The sequence below is a fragment of the Salvelinus namaycush genome, chromosome 22 (assembly GCF_016432855.1).
Source record: "Salvelinus namaycush isolate Seneca chromosome 22, SaNama_1.0, whole genome shotgun sequence".
Lineage (NCBI taxonomy): Eukaryota > Metazoa > Chordata > Actinopteri > Salmoniformes > Salmonidae > Salvelinus > Salvelinus namaycush.
The window spans coordinates 19,881,761-19,896,525 of NC_052328.1; the positions used below are offsets into that span (position 1 = coordinate 19,881,761).

At 41.3% G+C, this 14,765-nt stretch overlaps 1 protein-coding gene across 3 annotated transcripts in view; it reads right to left on the minus strand.

Annotated features, from left to right (window-relative positions):
* Positions 1-14,765, minus strand: part of LOC120017644 (apoptosis-stimulating of p53 protein 2-like) — a 49,182-nt gene that overhangs the window by 18,480 nt on the left and 15,937 nt on the right. For 2 of the 3 annotated variants that reach the window (XM_038960550.1, XM_038960549.1), the window contains exons 2-5: positions 11,531-11,678; positions 9,448-9,561; positions 6,539-6,609; positions 5,882-5,983 (exon numbers count right to left, since the gene is read on the minus strand). In XM_038960550.1, the coding sequence (XP_038816478.1) occupies positions 5,882-5,983; positions 6,539-6,609; positions 9,448-9,561; positions 11,531-11,678 (435 nt within the window). Of the gene's footprint in view, positions 1-5,881; positions 5,984-6,538; positions 6,610-9,418; positions 9,562-11,530; positions 11,679-14,765 lie in introns of those variants that run through there. The other variant, XM_038960551.1, reaches the window with a different exon arrangement.

A 14,765-nucleotide genomic window follows, 5' to 3' on the forward strand; every position in this document is an offset into this window, starting at 1 on the left:
GAAAACACAACTCAAAGGCTTACTGCACTACATCCTACAATAATTTTCTGTCATGACGTGGCCCTTTCTGGGTATAGATCATGGCTTCTCACTCTCTCCTACACCCAGGTTCTGTTATCTGAGGTCGTAAATTCCTGGCGGAGACTCTCTCCCCCTTTTCATGTAGGATGGAGAGAGAGAGTTTGACAGTAGAACAAAGGAACTCCCGCCAAATTCTACTACATTCCAGAATTTGAGACTGGAACAATATCCATATTTTGGAGAATGTGTAAACGGTCGGTGGAGAAGCCAGCTATGACACTGTCCGTTTTGTTTCATGTTTGTGACCTCATGAAAGACAACACAGTCACATTACCCTAACTATGTTAATATAGGTGCCTCCGTTAGGAGGTTTGCATCTAATTATTGTATCAAATGAATGAGTAAATATGAAACTATTTGTGAAATTATATAATGTGATGTTACACCTTTAATGTGAAAGAATTGTAATTCCCTTTAAAGTTGAATTAAGTCATTGACCTGCCCCCGTGAGCACAGACATGATCAGGCATCATAGAACCACCTTTCATATTGTTACGAATAAAAGCTTCTCCTAAGAAAATCCTCTTCAGACCACGCGTACCTCGGTGTAAACTGCAGTGGCACAGGTCTGAGTACCAAGACTGAGCAAACCCACAGCGTGAGCTGTGTTAGACTTCCTAACCATACCACGTGGAACATTGGCTACACGCCTGGAAATAATTAAACTCAGACAATCGATCCCTACAGAATAAGAGAAAATCTTAGATACTAATTACTAGTCTGCAGCTAGAAATTCTGGAAACCTGGGATGCGAAGACCGACAACCGCCGAAACATCTATTCTATGAGAACATTTCTGGATGGTACTCTGAAGTAACCATTCTAACCACGGAAGACTTTGATCTTCAGGCAGGCAGGCAGAGACAGACAGAGACACAGACAGACAGACCGACCGACAGAGACAGACAGAGACAGACTCTCCAGCAGACGGATTCCAACAGAAAAAATCACGACACATGTGCATAAATATATATATTGCTTGCAATTATTCCCGAATGAGTGAGCGTTCATGTGCAAAGGATTAGCATTTAAATTAATATAATTATAGTAGTATAGTGTGTAGTGATCCCTTTTGTCTTTCCCGCTCTTGCTTAGTCCACACCCACTTCCCTTTGTCCATCAAGCCGTCATATCGGCTTAGCCCACTAGGCAATCTTCCATATCATTTGTTAGTAACAGATCTACTGTTCGTTTGTTTATGCATTTCTGTGATTATTTAGCTAGTTAGTAAATAAATGATTAAGCCAATTGGTGTATGGAGGATTTATAGTAAAGGCTGTGTTCGTGCAGATAACCAACAATTTACGACGTTTGGAATGAGACTGACGTAAATAATAATTCATTAATAAGAACACTAATTGATCAGATATTAGGAAAATTGTAACTTTGTAATCTGAATATTTTCCTTGGTGCCCCAACTTCCTAGTTAATTACATTTACATGAATACTTTAATCACGTAATAATAATTACAGTTAATTGATTTGATAAAATAACAGTCTTCACTTTTAATGATGCCAAAGACGCGACAGTTTTTACATGTGCCACAATTCATCTGTGCCACAATTCATCTACACAACTATCCCTTATTGCACACCTCATGTGTGTAGTGCCGAGCGATTAGTGCTCTTTGAGGTCTGTTCATTTTTGGTTTGATTATTAAAAAATAATCTGTTTAAATTTGTTTTGATTATTTTATACACTATGCATTATGTGGGTTGAATGCTGCAACACAGAATAAAACAAATAATAAAAAGACCCAAAATGGTAGTGACTGCCCATTACTGTTTATCACTTATTTATTTACATTACTTAAAAATATTTCAGTTGTGTATATGTGAGACTCATTTCAGGAGACTAGGCGTATGTCGCGCGCCACTACTTCAAAGGAGCGCCATTTAAAAGTTGTATTAATTTTGGGGGCAGAAATGCCTTCTGGAACATTTGAACTTTCATGTGCCTTAATAACAAACTTGTATGCCATCTGTAAATACGAATAAAATTGTTAAAATAACGAGCCTAGTTGGTTTAGCCAAGAAAAAAGGCAACAACATTCACGCTAACCATGATTGGCTGAACATGAGTTCGGAATGGTCTGCCATGTAGCACCTTCTGTCTATATTATGAGCTGGTCAGTATGTGTAGGTAATCATTTCTAACGTGCTGTTTTGAAAGATATCAGCTAGTGAAACTGCACAAGTGTTGCTCTCCACTTTCTGGAGGATAGAGTTTTGAAAAGTGGAATTAGAGTATGATAGCTCAGGAGATGGATAAAATTCTGGTGTTTTATTGCAAATATGCAGACGGAGTTGAAAAGAGAACACACAGAAGGCTGTTGTATAAAACACCTGTTTCCGGATAACATCTTCAAACTAAGGGCAACCATGGCATCCGTGACGGCGAGGGAGAAGCGTCCATTCATGTATACTTGTAAGAGAGTCTAGCTATCTACATATTCAGATATCACACGTTTCTAATTCTGCCAGAAAGTATTATTCATTTCAAGTTAAAGTGTACTGTTAGCTAGCTAGCCAACGTTAGCTGGCTGGCTAGCTAGCTAACGTTACGTGTATAATCTCTGTAGTAATATTATGCATATCTCAGAGCCATTTGCATTGCTAGTTATAGCCTAATGTTAGCTAGATAACATAAAAACTGGTTGGTTAGCTACCTGCAGATTCATGCAGGGTAGTAACGTTATGAGTTGGGATTATGGTTAATTGTTTGGTTAGCTACCTACATGTCTAAACAAAAAAAGACTCCACTATGCAAGACACTATTTCAATAGAATGTGACAACTGTTGCTTGACGTAGCTGGTAAATTCGCTCTGGCCATCTACTCCGATTTCAGAGCACTCGTCTGTGTGCCAGAGTGCAGAATAATTTACGAATGCTCAACACCCGTTAAATATGTCTGATGTCAGTAAACGTTGACAAAAAAGCGTAATTCAATAGCTCTGCTAGGGCGAGTAAAATGGTTAGAGTGAGCTGTTCTCTCATTTGTGTCTGGAAGTAGCTGGCAAGCTACCCTACGTTAGTCAGTTAGCCTGGGTGCTTGACTGCTGCTGTTAGGTCAGAACGCTCGGATCAACCCCACTCCACGGCCAGAGCATCCAGCGTGCACTCTGATTGCGCCGAGAGCGATTTACGAATGGACAATCTGACAATGCTCTGAGTTTACCAATGCCCAGAGCACACTCTGGCACTCCAGATTACATTTACCAACACACCTGTAGTATAAGCCAGCCTTTAGTCTTGAAATCTTTGGTTGTTTCGTACATAGCCTCACAAGTAAATCCTTAAAAGAGATGGGTGGGGCTAAAGCTTAAGATGGTGTGAGTGTTGGGCCAGTAACCGAAAGGTTGCTGGATCGAATTGCCGAACTGACAAGGTAAAAATATGTCGTTCTGCCCTTGAACAAGGCAGTTAACTCGCTGTTCACCAGTAGGCTGTCATTGCAAATAAGAATTTGTTCTTAACTGACTTGCCTAGTTAAATAAAAAGGTTACAACGATGCTGAATGGGTGTAGACAAAGAAGAACTCTCCCCTGTAGGTACCAAAACATTCAAGGGCCATTTTCTCAAAAGTGAGGTTACAAGTTAATCAACTTTCAAAGCAGAATTACTTTCCCATTGTTCCTCTACTTTTATCCAATGTAAAAAACACAATTTCAAATGTTGCTACATAAGACCGAATCGAGCCGGTCGGTCACATATTACATTTGTTTTATTTGAGAACTATTATTTAATTCAAAGTCATCTATATAGAGCTGCTGCCTATGCTGTCTGACAAAGTCACTATTTGTGTAGTTCTTCAAAGTAAATACGGCATACTTTTATGACTGCTGAATATTAACTAACAATCACTTATTTTCAGGTAGCGATACCTCGAGAAGCAACAGCTGCTCTGTATATCACCTCACGATCACACATTCTTCTCTCTTCTGTAGCAGTTGTAAAAGAAACACAGACCGGGCAATAGATGCACAATGGATTATGGTCATTGTACACTGAACAAAAATATAAACAGAAAATGTAATGTGTTTGTCCCCTGTTTTATGTGCTGAAACAAAAGATCTCAGAAATGTTCCATTAGCACAAAAATAGCATTTCTCTAAACTTTAGTGGACAAATTGGTTAACATCCCTGTTAGTGAGCATTTCTGTTTTGCCAAGATAATCCATCCCCCTGATAGGTGTGGAAAATCAAGAAGCTGATTAAACAACATGATCATTAAACAGGTGCACCTTGTGCTGGGGGACAATAAAAGGCCACTCTAAAATGTGCAGTTGTCACACAACACAATGCCACATATCTCAAGTTGAGGGAGCGTGCAATTGGCATGCTGACTTCAGGAATGTCCACCATAGCTGCTGCCAGGGAATTGAATGCAAATTTCTTTACTATAAGCCGCCTCCAACGTCATTTTAGAGAATTTGGCAGTACGTCCAACCGGCCTCACAACCCCAGATCACGTGTATGGCGTCGGTTTGCAGATGTCAACGATGTGAACAGAGTGCCCCATTGTGGCGGTGGGGTTATGGAATGGGCAGGCATAAGTTACGGACAACGAACACAATTGCATTTTATCAATAGCAATTTGAACGCACAGAGATATTGTAACGAGATCCTGAGGCCCATTGTCGTGCCAGTCATCCACCGCCATCACCTCATATTTTAGCATGATAATGCAAGGGCCCATGTCGCAAGGATATGTACACAATTCCTGGAAGCTGAAAATGTCCCAGTTCTTCCATGGCCTGCAAAATCACCAGATATGTCACCCATTGAGCATGTTTGGGATGCTCTGGATCAGCGTGTACGACAGCGTGTTCCAGTTCCCGCCAATATCCAGCAACTTCGCACAGCCATTGAAGAGGAGTGGGACAACATTCCACAGGCCACAATCATCAACATGCACAGCAGATGTTTCGCATTGCATGAGGAAAATGGTGGTCACACCAGATACTGAATGGTTTTCTGATCCACGCCACTACCTATTTTTGAGGTATCTGTGACTAACAGATGCATCTGTATTCCCAGTCATGTGAAATCCACAGATCAGGGCCTAATACATTTATTTCAATTGACTGATTTCCTTCTATGAACTGTAACTCAGTCAAATCTATGAAATTGTTCCGTTTATATTTTTGTTCAGTACAATTAATTACCACGTTTTATGCGCTAAACTATGTAGAATATTGGCCCGTTGGAAACTACAACTCCCTACTATATCGCACAGTTCAGGCTGGATCTGATTTATTTCTCGAGAAACTGTGCGATGTGCGCATTGACCTCACGGAAGAAAAACATACAAAACGGAATTCAAATAACTGAACCAACATCAGTCAATTAGTTGTTTAAAAAACAAAAAATAACCGACTTTTCAGTTAATCGCTCAGCACTACCTGTGTGTTTCCGCTCCTGTGTATTACCTTCACCCTTAAGTCACCCACTCAAGACCACTACATCAACAGGGTTATCTTGCAATCTCTTTCTATTCCATAAAATATTTTTTTCTCCTTGATAACTCACCTTCTGTGCTCCTTGCCTCCACTTTTCTCCATCACTTTGTCCTCGCCTTTAATCTTCCCCTCTCTCATCCCCCCTCGTCTCTGTTTTCCATCCTCTCCATTTATTTCCATCACTTTACCTGCACTCTTTCATCTCCCTCTCACTTTGTCTCGCTCTTAGCAACTCCCTCTCGCTTTCATCCCACCCCCTCATTCCCTCGCTTTCTTTCTTCCTCCATGTCTCATCTCCTCCTTTCCACTGCCCCCCCTCTATCTTTCTACCTTGTTACCTTGGAGGCGAGGAGATGTTGCTTTGCGTCTATCTGCTGCTGCTGTCTGGCAGCCATCTCCTGCAGCTCAGCCAGAGTCATGTCCATCCGTGGGGCCGACACCTGCGCAGGGTACAACAAGGAGAGACGGTCAGCCACACACACAAAAAAAGATTTGGCAAAGTAAGACATACATACATATTGTACATATACAAACACATCATCTCTCACTCCAAGGCAAATGTTGTGTGTTTTGCATCTGTGTCAAGACAGGCCTGAAGCTAAGTAGGACAAGTACAGTCTCTGCATGTGGGTAAATAGCACACACTCGTGTTCAAATATGGGGACGTTTTCTGCGTCATTGGTGACACAGGAGTAACTGAACTCGTTTTCCCCCTCTCTTCCTCTACTTCTCTTCGGAAGCATTAGATGTTACAGGTTTAAAAGTTTACTAATACAAAGAGCAGCAGAGGAAATGGTAAAACAAGTTAAAAAGAGCTAGATCAATGAGTCACAACAATTCAGAGGGAAAGTTAATGTTTGATTAATTGACTAATCCAATAACTTATAGGACAGGAAATGCAGAGGGGGTTCAGCAATCAGCAATGTAGCAACTATACTACACAGTGACTGAATGAAAAACAGAGTTTGTCTAAAGTCACTGGTTTCTGAACTCACCCCGTTCTCCATCCGTCTATCCCAGGTGCTCTTCACCCCGTTCCTCTTGGAGTCTGATCCTCGTGAGCCACCTGAAACACACATCCAAAACCTCAGTCAAAAACAGTCAGAGAGAAGAGTAAAGCATAAAAAGTTTTCCTGACTAACATTAAAAGCCACCGAGCCTGTTAGGAAACTATGAGAAACTCACGCAAAGTGTTCATTGGATCAAAAGCTGATATGAGTGAAGCAAACGTCTCTCGCCCTTATATACACCACACACTGACACACCACATACAGTACACACCTACATACGTTCTGCAATAGGCTCCTTCGGATGGAGGGGAGGAGTCACAAGCAGGTTACACAAACACAGACGGGCTAGCGTTAGCGACGAGCTAAGCCACTCAGCCAGCACAAAGACATCAGTGTCGCCCAGAGACCGGTCATAATCTCAGGATTTACTACAGTGCCCTGGGTCTCTGAGGGGCTGATCATTGACTGTGTGTGTATTTGTGTCTGTGTGTTGAGGGTGTCTTAGGGAGCCAGTGGAACTGATTTCATCCCTCGAGCACCGGCCCGTGACCAAGCAACTTACATAATAGTTTTGGACAAAATCTGCTACAAACATTGGCTAGGCCTGGAGGACTACTCAGGGGCACAATAACATGCTAAGCTAACTAACTCATAATTAGCCTATAAGGTAATGCTATGACAAATGAACTGAATAGCCTACTTAGCTAACTTAATAGTGATGGGGAGAACTATGTTTTGATAGTTATATATCGCAATATTATTTTTGGACAATATTATATTAATACATCGATTTGTAAAAATAACAAATAAATAAACCCTTGAATGAGTAGGTATTATTTTATATATCATGTAGTAACCAAAAAAGTGTTAAACAACAATATAAAACAGATTCTTCAAAGTAACAACCCTTTGCCTTGATGCCAAGAGTGTGCAAAGGTGTCATCAAGGCAAAGGGTGGCTACTTTGAAGAATCTAAAATATATTTTTATTTGTTTAACATTTTTTTTGGTTACAACATGATTCCATGTGTTATTTCATAGTTTTGATGTCTTCACTATTATTCTACAATGTAGAAAGTAGTAAAAATAAAGAAAAACCCTTGAATGAGTAAGTGTGTCCAAACTTTTGACTGGTACTGTGTGTGTGTTTGTGTGTATATATAGGGGAGGAGACAGGTTAAAGAATGATTTTTAAGCCCTAAGACAATTGTGTACCATTCAGAGGATGAATGGGCAAGAACGGGGTACGGTAGTAGGTGCCAGGTGCACTGGTTTGAGTGTGTCAAGAACTGCAAAACTGCTGGGTTTTTCACGCTCAACAGTTTCCCATGTGCATCAAAAAAATGGTCCACCACCCAAAGGACATCCAGCCAACTTGACACAACTGTGGGAAGCATTGGAGTCAACATGGGCCAGCATCCATGTGGAATGCTTTTGACCCTTTGTAGAGTCCATGCCCTGATGAATTGAGGCTGTTCTGAGGGCAAAAGGGGGTGCAACTCAACATTAGGAAGGTATTCCTAATGTTTTGTACACTCATTGTGTGTGTGTGTGTGTGTGTGTGTGTGTGTGTGTGTGTGTGTGTGTGTGTGTGTGTGTGTATATATATATATATATATATATATATATATATATATATATATATATATATATATATATATATATATATATATACACACACACACACACACACACACACACACAATGAGTGTACAAAACATATATAAATAAACTGATTATATATATATATATATATATATATATATAATCAGTTTATTTATATATGTTTTGTACACTCATTGTGTGTGTGTGTGTGTGTGTGTGTGTGTGTGTGTGTGTGTGTATGTATGTGTATATATATATATATATATATATATATATATATATATATATATATACACACACACATACACACACACACACAATGAGTGTACAAAACATATATATATATATATATATATATATATATATATATATATATAAACTGATTTTCACATGATTTCCCTTGTCTCTTTGCAGCAGACATAGTGAGCAATATGTTTGGAACATCAAATTGCAATATCGAATCGCAATACATACAGCATCGTGAGAATTGCAGTAAATATCGTATCGGCACCTAAGTATTGTGATAATATCGTATTGTGAGGTCCCTGGCAATTCCTACCACTATAACTTAATATAGTCTATATAGTTAGCTAGCTAAGCTTTATGAGAAAGAAGAGAAAACACTGCTTAGCTAGCTAACTGTACCACAAGGCTAACTAACTCTGTGGAAAGAACACAATGCTAAGCTAATCAATTTTAGTCCATCACAAGGCAACTAACTACGAAGACATGACCTCAGAACAAACAAGCTAACTGTGCGGGAAAACAAGTGCAGGCTAAGATGGCCAGAAAGGAAAACGACCATCTAATCCCAGATACAAGCTGGGAAGGGTAGAGGGTTTAGGAATTATGCAACGAGGGACAGGGGATCCACATCGCCTCATGGACAAAAAAATCTCTGAAGAAAAATAAAGTAGTAACAACCTTATAGGGATGTGATTTGAACATCCCTTCACAGTGACAGCCCTAGAGCATTATGCTAATAAGGCTTGTTTGGAATTTGAAGTCTTGTAATAGAAATCCATAGGCATTCGAGGATCAAGGGGGTCTTAGGCTTCTGTTGCTCAATCCCTGTCCTATGGGGAGGGAGGGCTGTCTGGGTTTCTACTTTCTAACAACTTGTTACGTAATTGATTACATCGCTGTGTCTGAGATTGTCTTTACACTGTCTGATGTATATACAGTTCATATGAGGAAATCAGTCAATTGAAATAAATTCAAAATGTATCTGTGTGGTGTGCTTGTGTTCTTCTGTACGCACTTTGTCCTGTCAGGTCATTGGGAACTCACAAGATTCTCTGCTGGGCGCTCGGTCATGGCGCAGGTAGAAGCGCACCTCTGCCCTGTGCTGCCCCCAATGCTGGAGCACGTCCAGCATCCGTTCCCCGACTCCTATAGGTCGCTCTGATGAGGGGGGGGGGGTAGAATAAAGAACACACACAGGTTTAGAGAACAGAAGCAGTGCACCCCCCAGGCTTCGGAAATATTGACATGGACACCCCCTATAAAATGTGTTTTGACCCACCTATCAGTATTCATGTGTTTTACATACAAGGACTAAAGTGACAAGCGCAGCAAAAATGAAGGAAAACTCAAGGTGTGTGTCGTATGACGTGTTGTGTGGTTTGTTAATCCGGTCAGACCACACTGACTGACTGGACTAGGCTACATTCTAAGGAGAGGCATTTAAATCAAGACTTCCATTTTCACTTCATCTTTCTGTCAGGGAAGGACAATGATCTGTTGTTGATGTTTTCAGCTGACCTGTTACACAACCACTCCAACCTCTAAACATATTGCATCTTCTCTTCATTACACAGAAGTACTAAACACATGGTTGATTAGTGCACCAATGTATTTAAAACGTTCCAACCACTTTGCTCATGCCTTGGTGGTTGAAGATATCCCTCTAGTGGTGCGGGGGCTGTGCTTTGGCAAAGTGGGTGGGGTTATATCCTGCCTGTTTGGCCCTGTCCGGGGGTATCATCGGATGGGGCCACAGTGTCTCCTGACCCTCCTGTCACAGCCTCCAGTATTTATGCTGCAGAAGTTTATGTGTCGGAGGGCTAGGGTCAGTCTGTTATATCTGAAGTATTTCTTCTATCTTATCCGGTGTCCTGTGTGAATTTAAGTATGCTCTCTCTAATTCTCTCTCTCTCGGAGGACCTGAGCCCTAGGACCATGGCTCAGGACTACCTGACATGATGACTCCTTGCTGTCCCCAGTCCACCTGGCCATGCTGCTGCTCCAGTTTCAACTGTTCTGCCTGCGGCTATGGAAACCTGACCTGTTCACCGGACGTGCTACCTGTCCCAGACCTGCTGTTTTCGACTCTCTAGAGACAGCAGGAGCGGTAGAGATACTCTGAATGATCGGCTATGAAAAGCCAACTGACATTTACTCCTGAGGTGCTGACCTGTTGCACCCTCGACAACTACTGTGATTATTATTATTTGACCATGCTGGTCATTTATGAACATTTGAACATCTTGGCCATGTTCTGTTATAATCTCCACCCGGCACAGCCAGAAGAGGACTGGCCACCCCTCATAGCCTGGTTCCTCTCTAGGTTTTGGCCTTTCTAGGGAGTTTTTCCTAGCCTTCATGCTTCTACTCCTGCATTGCTTGCTGTTTTGGGTTTTAGGCTGGGTTTCTGTACAGCACTTTGAGATATCAGCTGATGTAAGAAGGGCTATATAAATAAATTGGATTTGATTCTCTTATAACAAAAAAGGATGTGAAATAATCAGGACAGTATTAAAGCACGGCCTGTTTATTCTTGTTGGAATTATCTAAACCTAAAGAATAAAACAGCTTTGTAAAAAGAGGTGCAAAATTAATCTGGTTCCACCTGAGCACTTACAAAATCTTCCCCTCAAGGACACAGAGGTACTCCAGCCGGAACACAGGCACCCAGTCTCGTCTCTCATGGCAACCACACACAACCATGGAAACGGTCCACTTCTAACCCCAGGTACTTGAGTTCTAAGAATTCTTGGAGAGCAGCTGTGGGGATTGTTCAAGGCTGAAGTCGTATTTCTCCACTTGAGAGAGACTTGTGAGAGATGTGTTATCTGTGTGGTGGGCTACAAAGATAATACACCTAGCTTGTTAGCGTCAGAGACAACACGGACAAAGATCTGGCCAGCTGGCACACAGCCAGCCTTTATTCTGTGTTCCTTCTAAATTAGGATGTTCTCTCAAAACTCTCCCTATGTTCTATATCATCTTGGGGTTTGTTTAGAAGACAAGATGTGTTTTTCCCAAGTAACCAGTAGATCATAGACATTGGTACTAGTCCAGGTGCCTAAATAACAGGCATAGGGGTGGTAGTTGTCAGGCATATACAGGCATGAAAGGGGAGGAGGCTCACCAGATCCACGCCACATCTCAGCCAGGTGGCATTCAGTCTCTCCGTGCTCCTTACATAGCTCCACCACGTCCCGGCACAGTGTCTCTGGGGTAACGGGCACCTCTGTAAAATGCTGGTCATTGTTACTGAGGTAGACTGTCAGGAACATCTGGGGGACAGAGAAGAGACAAACATGGGATATTAGCATGAGGACATCCTTTAACATTTTAAATCGCACCATATTGTAATGTCTACTGTTCACATAAACAACTTCACAAATGTTATGATCAGAGTTGATGAAGGCTAGAGATGCCCACTGAGGCATAAGACACATGGCAAAAATAGTTATCCTAAAAACACAATCAATATTGTAAGACAGTGACAACTTCAAGGCTATCAAACCTGCATATCTAACTCTCAGTGATAGTTACCTAAAAGCCCCATACCTGCCTGCACGACACTGATAGCAACATGCTGTCTTAGGGCGCTATAAAATCTGTGTTGCGGAGAACACGGACGGAATCACGGAATCCAGACATTAAAACGGAATTCAACAATATTCCAAAATGTATTGAACTTAGTAGGAAATGAACTAAATGTATGTAACTTATTAGTAGGAAATGCTTTAATTTTTCCAAGATTATCATATGACATGAATAAACTGCATCAATGATTTGTATTTCCCTTAACTTTCTGGAGGCAACCGCACAAGACTGCATGTCTGTGTGTCCATTTTTGTCTACCACTTTGGGTAGACGTCAGCGATGCTAATGTGATGATAACCGTCTTCTGGTAGATGGAAAGGCTTTCCCAAAAACCTTCTCAATTAAATGTTAACTACAAGGTAGCCTGTGCCGTCCTGGCAGAATTGTATCGTGATTATTTGTATTAATCCAGTGATTAATACAAATCCAGCAAACTCTGCAATCACATGAGCGCTACAGAAACATAGCTAACCAAATAATGGTCTCTGGCTGGAGCACAGTTTAATTAAAGAGCAACTACACCCAAGACACATTTCTTTGATTTTTCACAAACCTCAAAAGTGGTCTCCTGATGTGGTTTAAGCATCGTTGTGGACTTAGAACATCCAATTTTGTTGTTTTTCTATAAATAATAAATTGTGATTTTGAGATCGAAAACTTGAAACTAGCAAAAACAGAAACCTGGAAAAACAAAACGGAATCAGACAAAAAATAAAACAGATTTATATGTATCCTCTGTATCCACATGAAAACCGGAGTAGAGTACCTAGCATTTTTCCCTGCTGATGGCCTGCTAAATGTTAACCAAGGCTGTCGGCACGATGACAGCCCTACTGCTAACAAGCAGAGCACTTTGAAGGGTAGAAATACTTAAGCCACTGGCTGAAGGGCAGTCTATTCAGCCAAAATCATTTCTCTGCCAAATTTCACTGTGGAATTTGAAAATGTGAAATTGTTGCCGAGACTGCCCCTGCATTGGCCTCAAGACGGTGAGATCTAACACTGAGAATGACTGCGAGATGGGACTAAAGTCTTTGGTAGTTTACTAGAAAGCATGCCTCTAAAAACCCATTGGATTTCAAACACAGTGGATTCATCGAAAAACACTGAACAAATAGAACCCAGCCTCAATCCCATTGTAATGTTTCAGTGAACTTGGTTCAATAAGCCCTTTACAGATGCTGACCCTCCATGCTGAAAACCCCCTTGTCATAAACAGATGCACGTTTCAGAAGCTTTGGGCCACTCGTGGAATATGCTCTCTGCAGTAAACTTCACAGGTATTGGCGTGACAGATTGAAATGAAACTGTTATAAAATAAACGACGCATTACGAGGTCTCCTGTGGATAAACCTATGGTACCAGGTGAACTAAACACACTCACTGTGTGTGTACGTCATCCCTCGTTGACCCAACCCAGCCCAAGGAACGTCATTCTATCGTTTCCGTCGACTTTACTCCTGTTATGTCAGCTAACTTAAATAGAATAACATCCTTCATAGATCCAGTTTGTTCTTCAGTTAGTGCCCCTTGGTTAGACTGTAAGAGTGATGTAGAAACAGTATACTATTCACTTTACCACAGTAAAGAATACGCAGCCCAGCCATGCCTAGGAGGGCTACATTAGGGACATTGGGTCATTCAGGTCACCCAGGCACAAAGGCTGAGGGCAGTGCAGCTAAAGCCCTCTCAGTGAAAACAAAGACAGGCTATAGTATAGGTTCAGAACAGTGGGCTCCACATCACTGCATCTCAATGGTCTAAAGTGGATTCCCCTCCTCCTCCTTGTCGCCTGATGTGAGAGCACCAGAAAGGTTAGAGCTGATTCCAAAAATGGCATCAACTACACTGCATTCACTTAACCTGTATTTTTACAACACTGACATTGTCCTAACTAGGTAGCCAGTAGGGTCTGGATGATACCAGTAACGTTAAATAAAGGTTAAATAAAAAAATGTAATACATCTTGTTAGTTATACTTGTTAGTATTGTGGCAAGGAAACAAAACACAAAGCGGATTTAACTTATTTAGTTAAACAGCCCTAATGTTGGGAACCAAATGATGTTGCCATCCAGAGTCACATGTATTTATTTTCCAAGCTATACTACACAATATTTTACATACAGCAGGTTTTTAAAGGACCATTTTTTGCCATGTAAATAAATAATTGTCACAGCCCTAGTAGCCATCCTTGTAAGAGTCCGTTCTAACCATAAACTGTTCTCTTCTGGCCTTTTTTTAAATGCTCAGGTCTAAGAAATCAAAAGCGATCTCCCAATACACACAATTAACATCACTGCCGATAATGCAAACTAGGTGGTCCAGACCTAACCAGTAGTTTGGTTAAATACAGCAGCAAATGGCCACTTTATTGAATGGTTAAGTAATTAGCCATAGATCATGCTTGGCTTACTACAGTAGGGCGATTTGATTTATTTAACCTTTAACTGGGCAAGTCAGTTAAGAACAAATTATTATTTTACAATGAAGGCCTACAACAGGCAAACCCTCCCCTAACCCGGACGACGCTGGGCCAAATTGTGCACCACCCTCTGGGACTCCCGATCACGGCCGGTTGTGATACAGCCCGAACCAGGGTTTGTAGTGACGCCTCTAGCACAGATGCAGTGCCTTAGACCGCTGCGCCACTCGGGAGTCCTATGATGATGGGGGGTTGTATATAAAAGGGTCACAGTGGTTCAAGCCACATCCTCTAAAGGACCACCCCAGATAAAGGGAAACGGTTTTAAGAACGACAGATAAATCATTC